We start from the raw sequence: 16,288 nt of genomic DNA on the forward strand, positions 1-16,288 counted from the left end.
CGGCTGTCGAACAATAGCCTAACAGCATTACTAATTGGTTTTAGACCACAAGTAAGGAAATACTTAATTTCCTGGCCATTCCCACCCATTGGGCAAGCCAAGTAAGCAATTTCCAACAAAATAGCAAATTGCCTCAGTTTATACTTTAGAAAGTCATGCCTCCTGTGACCTTTCAAGGAGTTTTCTTATCTCGACTTGCAATTAATGACTCACAGAGCACCACAGGCCAAACGGTAAGGACGCTGTGCTGACATGTCTTGGCATGTCTTAGGCATATTGTTGAATAAGTGGCAAAGCTTACCTTGCGAGCAGCTATTTACCATTAGCTAACACCCTAATTGCTGAAGGTAGTCATGGGGTCAGGTTTATATTTGGCTTTTTCCAAATCATTAGGGCCTAATCCTTGTTCGTGTTTCGGAGTTATATTATGCTAAAATTGAGTCTTTCAAGCAGCATTCAAATTGACACTGTACCTAGGAACAGGAAATGGTTGTAAATGCTGTATATAAAAGGCTACAGATGAGCAAATAATTTTTCCGTCCTAAGTGTGAATCTATATCCATTTTGAGGAATAAAGAGCCCCTCCTGGTAGTCCCCAGATTTAAGTTTAAGCTTGCATGGCATTGGCTATAGCTGCAGTATGTCATCACGTCGAATCAGATCAGCTAAAGTAGCATTGTCCTTCTGCCCTCTTGATACGGCAAGGACAGGTGGAGGATGGGCAAAGAATGGCGTGTTCATGTGCTTGTGTGTGTGTGTGTGTGTGTGTGCTTGTTAATGACTGATTATGCAGGTGTAACCAATTTATAAAGGGATTGCTAGTATAGCTTTGGGAAATTAGAAAAAAATATGTACTGTTGAGAATTGAAGATATACGTTGACCCTTAACCATTTAGGATTTATAATTTTAATGTCTGAATAATATTTTGAGACTCACAGCAGACATATTAAATGCTGTAACAACAAGCAATTTCTCTTTGTGACATGTTGTAATATAATATTGTGAGTATCATTTTATGAACCATATATCAGGTGTTTTTCTGAAATGTTAACACATGGTATTCTCCCACTCCCTGTAATTGAATAGGATAAAGGTGTCATTTCGGTGTGATATATAGATCAGGTTTCAGCGTTGAAGCTGTCACAGTAGGAAACACTGTTCAATTATTACACAAGCCACCAAGTGTCAGGTTTATCTTGTCACAGGCCTCCTCAGTGCAGTTCAGTCTTTAAGATCTGCTGTCCATTTTATTTTCATTAACCCTTTAACATTTTATTGCCTTTGCTGACAAATTGCAAAAGACAAATATGTTATATCAATAGATTTGCTGAGCTGTACTGTACTCAAAATAGTTCTTGTCATGTCTTGTCGAGATCATGCACAGCTCAGACGACTCATGACACATGTTGCCTCACACAAGGCAACCCCACGTTTGGTAACTGAAACAGCAGCTACCGTACACATGAACTAAACAGAATCCACGAGGAACTGTCACACTGTTTCACTCTAAGTCCTCTCCTAGCGTCTCCATTTTAGCTCTGACAAAAGATGAAGGATTAATGGCTTTTGCTTTGGAATTTCCATTTGATCCATGTCTTTGTACACTTTTGGACTAGATGTGGTTGTAACATATGGCTCACATAGACAAAGTAGATAGTTCCCCCCCAAATATTTGTAACACGTTGCTGTAACGTTTGAAGTTAGATGCTAGTCAAACACACCATTGAAACAACAATACATCATTGGTGAGGTATGATAAAACAGGTAACTGCTACAGTTGAGATCCCTTTCTTTGCCCACTTTGGGACCTTCTTAGAATTGCCTAAGGCTAGGACATTACTTTTTGTGTATATGATCAATATGTAGATGTAACTTGAGAACCAGGCCATACGCCATTTGGTGGATATTTTATCCAAAATGGTGTACAGCACCATGGCACAAAGAGGGAGAAAATGTTCCAGTACTGTGGCTGTTGCTGCAGAAGGCTGGGCCACTGCTGTATTAGAGCAGCTTTAGTATTTGGGATGGGCTCCAGGCCAGGCACACTGCTGCTAACTGCTAATACACTGGTCAGCTAGTAACTAGCCTCAGGCAAGAGATTTGTAATTTTTAAATGCCAGCAAATCTTTTCTTTTCTTGCTTTTTTCCTTTCTATCCATTCATTCACTATACCTGCTTATACTTGAGGGGGCAGTGAGCCAATCTCAGCCGACACTGGGCGAGAGGCGGTGTACACCCCGGACCTGAATCTAGTCAACCACAGGGCTGGCATGTCAGGCAACCATTTAAGCTCACATTTAAACCTATGGGCTATTTTGGAGTCGCCAATAAAACAAACCTTTTTGATTCTAGGAGTCAACATAAGCTCCCACGCAAACTGTCTTTCTTTCCTTGCTCACTAATTCCTCACCTGTGAATTTCAAGGTCAGAGGCCTGGATCTAAGCCAGGACAGGATATTGTCTCAGTAAGCTGCCTGGGTAACTGTTGGTTACAGCTCCCTCCTGTCTGTTTGTGTAGCTTAGACATACTGCAGCCTTTTACAGTGCTGTTGTATGAACGTGCTTTATTAAAATACCTCCCCGTGCCTTTAGTGGAAACACCTGTTGTCCGATTTGATCGTTCTGTTTCCTTTTGACATTTCTTATTCTTTTAAAGGCTGTCTAATCAATGTGACAGGTCTTTAGGCAAGTATCATATGTCATCCAGTGATTTTCTTTACCCATTTATGACGTGTGAAGTACCTGATAATGTTGAGGCTTTATTTTAACGCAAGAAGCTTCCTTTTTTTCAGGTAGCCTTCCTTCGGTTATTCGTGAAGTGTGCATGCAAATTGTCTTGCGTGCATGTCCACTAACAAACGCTCCTAGCCTTTAGGCTCTAGAGGCCCCAGGTTTCAGCCATTGCCTCTGCCAATGGTGTTAAATGAGAGAAATGTTTTTTTTACACTAATGAGTGGCCTAAGCTTTTCTGGCAAGCACATAACTCTGCTGCTCATACAGCCTCATTGTGCCATTCTCACAGCCTCGAAAGACGCTCAGAAACGGGAAATAAGAGAGTGTGTGTGTGTGTGTGTGTGTGTGTGTGTGTGTGTGTGTGTGTGTGTGTGTGTGTGTGTGTGTGTGTGTGTGTGTGTGTGTGTGTGTGTGTGTGTGTGTGTGTGTGAAAATCTGCACATGCCCATGAGTGCATAAGCCCTAATTAGTGCCTGGCCTATGTCTTCTGCCATGTGTCTTAACAAAAGAAGAAGACAAAGCAGAATTTATGTAGGAAGTGTCGTATTGTATTCAGCCCAGCTCAGTAAACACAACAAAGGTGTCGGTTCAGTCTAATTTGATCACTCATTTTCCACTAAAAATACACGCACGCACACGCACACACTCCATTCAGCCGACACTGGGTAATAGGTTATTTTTGACAGTTGGGGTTTTATTAATGTCAAAGCAGGCCTTTGAAATTCTTTGACCAGGAAGAAGCATAATCGAAAGCATCAAAAGCTCAACCTGCTTCCCTTTCCTGCCTTCCTTTCTTCTCTTTTTACTTTTGCCGTAACTCGCCACTAGCTTTGCCTCTCTCGGTCAGGCCCTTTCTTTCATCTGCCTTTTCCCCCTTCCCTTCTTTGCTTTGGGTTTCCTCTCTCTCCCTTTTGTCTCTGATAAGATGGATACAAATGTTAAAATATCAGCGTTCTCTTGAATTAATCTAAGGTGAATTTTAAATAGTTGGGCGTCTCTCAAAACCTAAAAATCATACTGCACCCAAATATATTTTCTCATGTCCTTTACCCTGTGACTTTCTCCACTCTTCCACCCTCCCTCTACTTCCATTTTTCATTAACAGGCAGGTGACATGGAAGATTAATGTTGGAGTTAATAACCCCCAGCATGCTGTATTTAATCATTTTTATTTTCCTATATGTCATCAAAATATGTTCGAGGTTGCCCTCCCTGTTATGTGGTGGTTAACATTAAAACATGCATGAAGAGCTCTGTTGCTTTGCAGGTCATTTGATTTAAGATGTTTCATTTTATTTGCTTTCAGGATGTTTTTTTCAATCAAGATTCTCTATCATTGCTGTGTGAGATCTGTTGGGGTGTGTTTGATGTGCCCAAGCCCAAATATATTCGTTTTTAAAGTAATCTAAGGAGGAATATATTCAGCAAATAGTGGAATTTTGGAAAGCTGGAATCATGAAATGTTTGTCATTTTAGCTTGAAATAACTTACATCAACGATTGTTCAAGGCAGCTCTAGTATCCTGCAGAGCCCAGGCTAAGTTGCATTGTCCAAAATGTTCACAGTACTATTTTATTAGGTCTCTCAGATGAGCTGTTTTATAAGATCATTGCTAGTATACGATTAGAAATGCACTTTTTCATGCAGTCTAAATGTAATGACTTTATATTGACACTAATAAATGAACCCACAGGTCATGTTCCATTCCTCCCACAATGCCCACACAGGTTTATAGTTTTTGTGCACATTCTCTGATCCACTGATCCCACGCTGCTGCTTTTCAAATTGATTAAATCAAATGAGATGATTCACTCTCTACTTGTTTAAACCCAGTGCTTTTAGATCAGGTCAGTACACATTTGTTGATCCAGGGTCAAACGTTCAAAAATGGTGTCAGGATGGTAGAGGCACTTTGCTGTGCTGGTTAATGCAAATCGAACCATCATTATTCAGGGTCACTGTAAAAAAAAAAAGGATGTTTTTCGCCTTTCTATTCCATTAACTTTAACTAGATTGGGTCATGGTTATTAAATCCGTTCTGCCTCCCCATATACACCGGGCTACATTTGACTGAAGCCACCAAATAATACACCATGTACTGCCATGTCCTCTATCTTTATACCTATGGCCTTGGGTTAGAATGGGCAAGCTTTTATAGATAGATCTGATGTGGACTGCACTGTAAATCCTGCGTGTCTTGCCCACAGCTAATCTGTGTGTGTGTGTGTGTGTGTGTGTGTGTGTGTGTGTGTGTGTGTGTGTGTGTGTGTGTGTGTGTAACGAGTGACTATGTGTGTGTGTATTTGTGCAAGCCCTGCAATCTGTCAGGGATGAGTACTTTGCTGGTCAGCTGGCCAGTTGTTGAGAGAGAGAAGGATGTACGAATCTGATGATTAATCATCCTCTGCACCTCTCCAGGCTAATGCTTAGCAACTGCAGAGCACAAGCCAGACCTCATGTCCGCCATACTGAGCCCATCTCAGCCACAAAATGAATTCCTTTTCTCCTGAAGCAATATCATGGGATTACCTTGCAGTGCAACATCAGCCAAAATACATTTGTAATTGTACCAAGGAGATGGTACAATAGAGTATAATGACAAATAAGAATAAATGATTGAAGCTGTAAAAAAAAAAAACCAGGAAAGTTTCCTGCGTCCGGCTCAGTTTTAATAGTATACTACACAGAAATACCATAACTAAGAGCCATATTGCACTTTAATGCCCTGTATTTGTCCTGGGTAATGTGCTCAAGAGCTTGCTTTAGATGTACTCACCAGTGGTGGGTTGTATGCTTCCCCCCACTAAGCAGTCCTTCACTTGTTTCTTCTTCTCCTGTCTTTGAGTTTTTGGTTTATTTGACCTAAAGCAATCGCCTAAGTCCACATAAGATACTGAGGCGGATATGAGAAAATAGTCAACCTAGTCTGGCCTATATCCCTGTATTGATATTTGTTTAGAGGCAGAGTGTGTACTTCTACCCATGTCATCTCTCTGTTAGCATGGTTCCTCAGTAAGTGTGAGAAATCGCTGGTGAAATGTTGGCTACGGCTGTGGATTGTTGGCTTTTTCATCGGCGAGTAGTGTGTGCCAGACTTTCAACAATTGGTCTTTGGTTGATCAGATAGTCAAGCTATTGGATTTTGGGTGCAGGCACCCGACAGTAGATGAAAAAATAAGCTGCCTGCCTGCCTGCCCTGACCCTTGGTCATATGACGTAGTTCTGTTTTTCTGAACCCTTTAGCATTTGACCCCTGTGGAGTTCATTGAGCAACAAGGTTTGCTGTGAGCCTTTCTTCCCAAGGTGGTTCTGCTCTCAGACTTTTCTCAACAGACGTTGGCCTAATGTTTTCTGGATAACTGAGTGTGTGATCGAGAGGTTATGCATCGATGTATTTGTTGGAAAAACAAAGTGGTGAATGTAGAGGGATTGAACATACAGATAGGTTACTTTTAAGTTGACAGGCATGTTGGGTAACTCTTGTTGTGCAAGGCCGGTCCATTATCAGTCAGGTCGAAGGCAGAGCTGATCACACAGTGTTTGTGTCAGTATATTTTCAGACTGACTTTGACATAAAGCTGCACTTTTAATTATATACTATTATTTTGTCAGGATTGTAGATTTTCTTTTGACTTCTACTTTTACAGGCGTTCAAGTAATGTCACACTTTATTCGTATTGTGTTATTGTTAACATCATCCCACAGTTGTCGCCTTTTGTTTTCTTCATACATACATACATACATACATACATACATACATACATACATACATACATACATACATACATACATACATACATACGTGAGATCTCAAGTAGGGTGCACAATAGACCTCAATCACACCTCGATGTGAACTGCTTCTACACCTGCTTATTATTTTCAAACTGGAGCACATAATTGCTGTTTTGGGAATGTTACATTTCTCTTAAACTATACACCAAATTAAGTTTCTTTGTTAAAAAAAGACCGAAAAATATAGGCCATGTTGCTGCAGCAGCGTGAAGCTTTATTTTCTATAACACCTCACTGTTCACAAGTTTCAAGACATGGCATCATCAAAAAACTCACATTTCATTATTTGGTCTGTCAGCATCTTGCCAGACTCAATCAAATCTAAGCGGATGTTTTCCAGACTTAAATCTAATAGCAAAAAGTGTTCTCATGTATTGGCACGGCTATTTCAAAAGCATGGCTCTTTAAAGTCCAGCGGGCTCTATGTCTCCTTGTGTTAAATATTTGTACTCTAGGGTTAAATTGCTCATCTGTGTGTTTTACAAATACTGCATTTACATCACTATATGTTTACATAAAAGGCTAATGCCTGGTTTGAGTTATTAGTTTGCAAGACAAATAGTTTAAAAGTATTTTCTCACTGCATGTTTGATACAATGGGTATGATGCAGAAAGGAAAAAAAATGTATTTCAGTCGTGACCAGACAGTTAGGAAATAAATAACCACGAACATTTTAGTCACCATGTAGGGTTTATTGTAAAACAACATTAGCCAGAAGAGTCTCTGTGCGGTGTGAGCGCTCTGACGCATAAATGAGGAATACACAACTTTTAAAGGTATTTCTGCTTTTAGGGTGGCATCGGAGAACAACGGGAACATTGGGGATAGACAGAGGAAGGAATGGGCAATCCCTCATCATGTGATGTTGTGGGGACATTTAGCGCTGACTGTAAACATGAACAAGGACAATATACATACAATACTATAGTCTTCACTGTGGTTGTTTTGGATACAAGTAAGCCTCAATAGTTCATCAGGTTGTTATCATGTTGTTGTCAAAAGCTGCTCTCTTTCTATTTGGCTGAGGTGGAGTCAAAACAGAAGCCTTATCAGCATGGCACTTGGAGAATGTGTTTGTTTATGGGCCCATGTTTTTGGTGCCTGCTTATATTTTGTGTACACATTTAGAGATGTGATCCGATCACGTGATCGGGGATTGGAGCCGATCACGTGATCGGGGATTGGAGCCGATCACGTGATTTTTAAAAGATCGGAATTGGGAGAAAATATTTTTTTAAATTATTTTTATAAAATATTTTAATTTTATTTAATGTTACAAAACAAAAATGACCATGTTCACGTCTTAAAGTCATCATGAGGCCTTAGTTTTGGTTTAAAATTACACAACATCATGTATGTGTTGCTTCTTTTGGGCTTGTTTTCATAGACCTGGTTGCTTATTTCTCTCAAAAACAGAGTGGGCAGGGCGCAGTGTCTAATAGTAGCAGTAAGCTAACGAGAGGCTACGTTCAGCTGGTGACTCGGGAATCGGGACAGAGAAAATGTCAGGAGTTTGGAAGTATTATAAAATTGAAAGTGAAGGCAGTGTAACAGCCAGATGCAATTTTTGCAAGGCGGAGACTTTTAAAAGGAAAGAGAAACTGCCCCAGAACAGTGAAAAGGCCAAAAAAATAACAGCCAAGATAGCTGAATTCATCGCGTTGGATGACCAGCCGTTATCTGTTACCTTTTTTTTCTCTTAATGCATTGCATAAAGATCGGATCGGGAAAAATCGATATCGGCAGAATTGTCAAAATCAAATGATCGGAATCGGATCGGGAGCAAAAAAAGGTGATCGGGACATCCCTATACACATTCATGGTTGTGATTTCTCTTAAACATATGTGTGCGTACACATAAACATTTGCAGTATGGATGGTATGCCAAGGTTCCCCTGTTTGTAGGTGACAAAGCTGTTGCCCAAGAATTGGCTCGGCTCCTGTTTCGTTCTACTGCTGGTTTTTACTGTTGACTTCCATTACGATGCATTTATAGCTCAGTTAGGTTGTCGGTTAAGAACACATAATAACCACATGAGGACGAAAATAGTGTTTGGTTGTTTTTTTAAATACAATATAATCTAAGTAAACAATAAGACATAGATACATAGATTATGCCAACATAAATACCTGTGCCATAGTCGTCTATTTTTGTCTTTTTAGCTTCGGTTTGGGGGCTAGAAAACCAAAACAGGACGGCGAGCAGAATATAAATCAGTTAAGCTGGCAAAAAAGAAAACTTTTATCTCAGTTTTTACATAAGTCTGCAGAATATATTAGCGAATCACTTGAGATTCCACTCATGTGAAACTAGGGCTCACTCCTAATTTGTGTTGTTTGTCACTCCTGCTATGTAGGCCAATGCCAAAAGCTGTGAGAAGCATAAAAACAGCGTCTATCATGAAGTGGAATCCTTGCAGTACCTTGGTATTGCATGTATTCGTAGGACGGTAGAAAGAAATGTGAAGTGCTATTATTTCTTTTTCATTTTTCTAAAAGTATTTGTATGCAGTCTTGCCTTGTTTTTTCTCTCTGATCAGCTTGAATGAACTGAGGCAATGTTACATACAAAGATTCAGATACATCTAATTGCTCAAGTTGCTTCCATGGACCAGCTGAATCTTCAACTTGAAAGCCTGTTGGCTGCCACACAATGTATTTATTTTTCGATGTCTTTGAAGCAGGGAAAGAAAAAGTAATGAATGTTTCTGGTCTTTCTCTTCTTTCTGTAGGAGCGCACCAGGTCATTTGACAGCTTCAACATGAACACGCTGGAGAGCTCCCTGATCGACATCATGAGGGCCGAGCAGGACACCCTGAAAGGTGAGGATTGAATTCACGAACATGAAACACTTATATAACATCCAGTAACGATTGTACGCTCTGTTGACGGCACATACGTAGTGCCTAGAAGACAAAATAATGACTCGATACATCAATGTTTGGATTTCAGTCACTGACAATCCATACACAAACTAAAAACATGAGTTTGTACCTGGTGTATTCTCCTACTTTAGCTGTTCTTCTATAGGTGTGGACAAGTGTGGCTTGATTTTTACGTGTTACACTTCAAGGTAGAGCTGATCATACCTAATACACACTTACTCACAATTTAACACCAATTCTTAGCAGCAAAGTTGCACTTCCTCCACAGATCGGAGGCCTGTACTACAAAGCCGGTTCAACATAACCTGGATATGTTTGATTTAGCCGGTTGGCCTAATCCAAAACATACGCGCTCTCGCTAAACGCTCCTACGACGTGGGTTATCAAGTGGATCGCTCAAGCCAGCCGTGTCCTATCTAGTTAGTTGCGCGTTCACATAAAAGGGGCGGGGTTAGCAACATTTGACCAATCACAAACATGGAGAAGCATACTGACAGCGCAGCGTCATACTTCCTGAATGAAAAGTCAACTAGCCTATAATATTAGACATATGAAGAAGTTAAACTTTAAACATCCATGACTTAAACACTTTATCCAGGATCAAAGCCACATAGCTGCACCTGCAAGGTGAATACAGCTGGTACAAGAAAAAGCGTTTGAATGCGTACATCAACAGGTTTATGATATCACTGCCCAGTGGATCTGACTTTAATTACATTTGACTCGAGCGTTTCGTCAACTTAATGTGTTGCTTAAAATAATACTTCTGCATACAGTATGTGACACTGTGAGTGTTGCACGGCCAGATACGGCTCAGCTGACTCAGATAAGGAAATATGATACATTATGATGTGATATGCCGCGGACTCTACTTAATGTTACTCTGATCCGGTTACTTATGTTGTGGCAGATATTTAAGTAAGCTTTCTTAACGCTAATGTTATAATAGTCAGATTGCTCTGAAGATGGGAGGTGATATTCTATTAATGTTCACGTTCACTCAGTCGGTGATTTTTGCCAGCCGTCCTTCCTGCAACGGCAGCTTTTCTGTATTTCCTCTATCCTGTAATATGACTTGATCGCTTTAAATTCCGCACACGGAGCTCTGATTGGTCAGCAGGCAGTGCTTTCACTGAGTTGAGCTCTTAGCCTGCAACCTTACCTGCTCCGGAGCAGGTTAGCCGCTCAGCATAAGTTACCATGGAGATCTAGCCTGCTAAAAGGAGAACCAGCTTCGTAGGACCGGAAACCCAGAGTTTTCCCTGAAGTTAGCCGGCTAAGCGAAAATCCGGCTTCGTAGTACAGGCCTCTGATGTCTTCTTGTTGTTGTGATCAACAATAACACGAGAGGTCAAGTCACACCTTTGTGTTCCTCTTCCTTTTCTCTCCTTCCCACTCTGAATTCAAAACGACTAAATGTTTTCTCACTTGGAAAATTCAATGCAATGAGTCTGACCTCCTTTTCCCTTTCATTTTGAGAAGGAGGCACAGCGAGAATACAAGGCGGATGGAAGCTTAGGCTTTGTATTTAAGAGGGGATTTGTGAAATAGATGGAAGGACTCCCACTGATCTGAACTAAAGTTGTTGGCCATCATCAGTTTCTAACGATCACAGCTGCACAGCCTCCTGTTACGAAGGATAATAACAATCTTATAAAAACAATGGTGCACAGTTGTTTCTGTCCAAAGAGTCTGGCACATGTTTGAAAGACACACATCTGTTACCTGAAGTGTTAATCTTTCAGTGTTCAATCAGAACAAACATATTATCCAGATAATGCCAGTAAAAAGCGAGAACATTAAACCTTTCTCTAGTTAGAAAACCGTGCTTAGAAACCGGGGTAGGTTGACGCTGTACCTTTGCACCTTTTTAAGAGATTAGTCCATTGCATTTCTGGGTCAGAGTAAATCCCTGTATTCCTGCTCTTTTATGGATTTGATGATTACGGTTGTGCACGTGCATACACTCAGTTGCCAGTTTATTTGGTACATCTTGCTTAAACCAATGTAGTGTAAAACGTATACAATTAAATTCCAATCGTCATTCATTTGCGTTTTTGTTGGTTTGCTGTTGAACTTTACTCGGATATACTGATTCCTGTTGCTGATATTTACAGTAGCCCCTCATTAGACAAAACAATAGAAATAGGTTACACCCTATGGTTACACCTAACTGAAACTCTAAACTGGTATTCTAAATGGAATTCATTCCAAATTACGGGCTGACACTTGTAATGAGAAAAAATAATCCTGCATTGGAAATTGGACTCTAACTGACCTGGATTATTGATTGATAGAGACTAGGCAACATCTGTTATTGGCTGAATGTTGTTAGGCAACGTTGGTCAATGGTAACCCAGAAAATAGGTTCTTGAATGCAGCAGGTAGCCAGTGTTGTTCATTGTTTAAGAGGGCGTAACTGACAGTTACTATAGATGGAGAGGGCTTAGCTAACAAGAAATACTGTGGCCAATGTTAGCTGTTGGTGGGAAGGGGGGAGCTAAAGGAGTAGTTCTGGTAATGATCGTCGTTTGAAAGGAAACACCTTTGGAGTATTAAAGATTCGGGTGTAGAGTTTAAGTTGTTAACACATACTTGAGTAGTTACTTCAAAACAAGATAACGATCTTTAGTTTTGGTTGTGGTCTAATGGGCTTAGTCCCAGAAACTGGTAGACAAAAGATCTCAAAAAGCCAGTATCAAGAAGTTTTCCTTTTCCAGAATTTATGTTAGAATGTCTTATTTTTTAACATTTAAATACCGTTACTGTGCATGACCTACAAAGAAAGGTTCAAACGGTTCCACCACCAGAATGACAAGATGAGTGAAAACTCTGAGCTCCAGACTCTTCACTTTCACCTCGTATTTATTTCAGCCTCACTCCCACTGTGCTCAGCCACTTCCAGCTGTGATGTAATGTTCTGCTGTCAAACTTTAGTAAATCTCCCCTCTATATTAAGAGAGGAAGACTAGAAGGTTAGCTCATTAGCTAGTGCTGGTGTCTTAGCTCCAGCCATGCTGGCACAGATTCCTGCGACTGTTAGTTCCAAGAGCCGGGCATCTGAATACAAAACAAGTTTCCTTGGAAATTGAAAACCCACACGCTTCTGCTTCAGAAAGAATCAAACTATGTAGGGTTTGGACATTATGAAGTATTTTTAACTTGAACCTCCTATAGAAGTTGAATGTGAATTATTTGTCCATTTTGTTCAATTCATTCTAGGTTATTTATTCTTCTTACATCCTTTGACCTGATCTTTCTTCAGTCATCCTCTTCAGATTGGTTCTTATACAGTGCCCCATTCTTCACTGCTTTCACATGATGCATCACGCATTATCTCATCCCACACTGCTTCTTTTTTTTTTTTTGCCCTTGGTCTGCTTCAAAATTCTACTTTGTTTATTCCTTGTTTCCATAATTATAGTCCAGGCGTATACACTGCTGTACCAATGGTGGCAGTAACTCATGTGACTCCTCTTTTCCCTCACAGCAAAGTAAAAAGAGAAACATAATTACAGCACATTTTCTTTGAGTGCTGACTCTTCTCCAGGCCAACTGTCCCTTGCTCTCTCCTGCTCTCTGTCATATACGTACAGGCATGCCCACACGACTCTAATAAACCCAGACACAGTGCATACACAAGCACGTTTAGATTCACACACATTTCTCATTCCAACATATTGAACTTAGAGAGCGCTATGAAGCAAGCGAAGAGGCGAGACAAAATGTCTCTAGAAGTGGCTTTGAATCACTTCCAGCATTGTCCTGACTGACAGAAAGGATCCCTCTGTTCAGCCACTACACAGACACACACTCACACTCACCGCCCTGTTGTGTATGTGCTTGTGCATGCATGTGCTAAAACTGTTACTGCACTGAACATGCACTCAGCCAGCAGCTTGCAAATGAGGTTCACAGAGCGGGCACGCAGCACCCTGCAGACACAGGGATGTGGTGCGCTTACGTGCCTGCACATTTGCTCCTCAGAGGCTATTAAAGGCTCTTTAAATCCAATATGAAGGGTAGAGCTGGGATGGACTTTGATTTTGGGAGGCGCGCATATCAGCTCAAACACTATATCACTGAGCTAAATTACAGAGGGAGATAAACTGTTGAATCTTGCCGTGCAGTGTAGAGAAATCTAGCACGTCGACAAACTGGTTTTGGTTGGGACCTTTACATTTATTTTGACTGAAATGTAAATATTTGATGATACGTAAACTAACCTGTTAATGCCCAGATTGTGATAGAATGTATTTGAATATTTAGTACACTATCGTATAGTAGCTTCCACAACCATGGGGTGACACGTCCTGGTTTCTGTGTTTGAGTTGTTTTATGCACCACATCTACCAAGTACTGTGTGGATGAATAGGCGAGGTGTGGGGGAGGGGCCATCAGATTTCCATGTGACCGAGGCGTCGGAATGCACCAATCACAGGGCGGTCCGTAGCCATACAACAATGGTTGTACTATTTCAGCTCTTTCATCTCATTATCCCTCTGCAGCAAGCAGGCCTTGCATAACTTTGAAGCTTGTTTGGCATCATAACATGTATTTGTGTGGGTGCAGGCGTGTGTGTGTTTGTGCGCGGGCGTGTGTGTGCGGGCCTGGCAAGTGGCTCAATGTAAAATGTATGATATGAGGCTCAGAGAGAGAGAGAGGGAGAGGCACACGCACACAGGGAAATGGAGGTCGATGAGACGCAGAGAGATGGTTGGTGTCCCACAGATGTAGTCTCTAATGAGATTGATGTGAAAGCAACACTCAGTGTTCTCATATCTGTTATCGCCACTGCATATTCTGTCTGGGCACTCCTAATGAACTGTCAAAAACACCCAGTGTTCAATATGTTCTGCTGTGCAATTCAGCTTTTTCCAACCAAATCCGTACCCGTGTATTTGGGATTTGTCCTACGTTTTGTGCAGAATTGTTTAAATGTATTCCTCTCTGAGCATGCAGCATTAATCAAGAGCTTTATCACGGTCTCAGCCTTTTGCCAAATTATTAATTGCTTAACTGATAATGGATTCCTCAGATTGTGGGTTTATAATTTTATGGCTGCCATTTTGTTTTTACTCTTTTTTTGTTTTTTATAGACATTTTCTGTTAAATCTCAAAATGGGACTGCATATAATAACGGGATATTAACTGTAAACCTACTGTAATATGTAGGTACCAACATGTTACATATTTCTGTTCTGTGTCTCCTTGCTTAGGTCGTCTTGGTTTCCCCCATCCAGGAGGAGACAACCCCCTGCCCCTCAATGGTACGTATGGCAAGCTAACCAGGTTTTCAAGGGCACACTAACATTACAAGTCAGGGATTAAAAAAAGTCATAAATCCTATAAAGCATTTGCTGTCATTCAGGGTGTTGTCCTTGATTCCATACGCAATTGCTCATTAATCTAAACATATGAACCCACCTGGCAGTCTATATGAAAGGTTAAAAAACATACAAGATCATTATGTTTCCTGTGCTAAAATATGCTCTCTCAGGTAAATCATGTCAGCTTTTTACCCATTTAAGCGCTATTTATAAAGTTTGCCTCAGCCAACTTCAGTGACTTTCACTTTGTCTTGAAACTGTGTGTCCGGCCGCTGTGAAATAAAGCTTTTAAGATTTGAAAAGCCTTGTGTGCCCTTGCTTGCCAACGATTCAAGGCAGTCAAAAAGTCCTGCCCCTCTGTTTATACGTTTTTAGAATAAAATAAAATGCACCAACTTTCTTCCTGTTGGTTAAATGTGGGGTCGGTGCATTTGAGAAACCGGCTCAAGTGCGCTAGAATTCGAAAATATACAACCGGAAAAAATCTGCCACTTCCTTACAGAGCCCCTCCTCTAACACACACGAACGCGCACATGACCAATGAGGGCACGAGATAAGTTTGTGCACAGATGGAAGGCCAGTTATTTTAGCCGGGCCGGCTAAAATGACTGGTCGTGCTTTTTCCAGTACTACAGCTATCGGGATGTTGAGAGCATTCCATGGAATATAACAAAAAGTGTATCTCGAGCCGGTTTCTCAAACTTACCTACCCCACCTTTAAGGTAAACAACAATCATTTGTGTTGACGACCTTTCACCTACTTATGACCTTTGGTTGGAACATGTTCCTTTCCCCTTACTAAATCCCTAAATATGTAGTACGATAAAGGGGGAATGAAAGGAGATGAATAGGTGGGTCATTTAGAGATGGAATAGCAACAGTAAGGGACCGCCTATATGCGTGTTATCTTAACGTGAGGACCAAGACATTCTTGTCCTTTTTAAATAGCATCCCTCTTTCTGACTGCAGGGTTTCATGTTTGCGGATTTGATTTTCGGTGTTTCACATACTGCAAAATCCCCTTGCTGACGCAAATTAGGGATGTTCTGTTCTGTTCTGTGGTAGGCCTCTGATAGCAGTATGATGTACCTGTAGGCGGTTTGTAGGTTATCTATACATATTTTACTCCAGAATAAATCCCATCATTATATTAATGAAAACCTCCCTTGCAGATTAAACGTTATGTTCTATCTGGCCCAGTTTCACCATATGGTCCTCCCCTAGAGAAGAACAGCATTGCTTTTCTAACAGTATATGCATAACCCGTCTGGCCAATCCTCTTGACATGGCACAGTTTCCACAACAGCAGTTAAATATTTAGCCACCTCTCATTCCCTTCATCATTGTGTAATTGTGTTGTTGAAGCCTTTGCCTTCTGGTCTTGGGCCATGATGTAAAACACGAGAGGTCGGTGGTTTGTTCACAAGATCGCCGGGTCACATGGTGAGATCACATGGTCAGGAGCTGTCATGAAGCCCTGAGACAGATGGTGCCAGCGGATAGGCAGGATTCAGAGGTTGCACACCATCTCTCTCTCTCTCTCTC

The 16,288-nt window shown here is 40.9% G+C and overlaps 2 protein-coding genes across 5 annotated transcripts in view; both read left to right on the forward strand.

Moving 5' to 3' along the window:
- Positions 1–16,288, forward strand: part of gtpbp3 (GTP binding protein 3, mitochondrial) — a 633,967-nt gene that overhangs the window by 130,189 nt on the left and 487,490 nt on the right. The window lies entirely within an intron of this gene.
- Positions 1–16,288, forward strand: part of LOC104966061 (cytoplasmic polyadenylation element-binding protein 4-like) — a 28,427-nt gene that overhangs the window by 3,553 nt on the left and 8,586 nt on the right. For both annotated transcript variants that reach the window (XM_010795185.1, XM_010795186.1), the window contains exons 3-4: positions 9,260–9,350; positions 14,633–14,683. In XM_010795185.1, the coding sequence (XP_010793487.1) occupies positions 9,260–9,350; positions 14,633–14,683 (142 nt within the window). The remainder of the gene's footprint in view (positions 1–9,259; positions 9,351–14,632; positions 14,684–16,288) is intronic.

Source organism: Notothenia coriiceps, unplaced genomic scaffold, assembly GCF_000735185.1.
Source record: "Notothenia coriiceps isolate Sejong01 unplaced genomic scaffold, NC01 NC01_scaffold00037246, whole genome shotgun sequence".
NCBI lineage: Eukaryota > Metazoa > Chordata > Actinopteri > Perciformes > Nototheniidae > Notothenia > Notothenia coriiceps.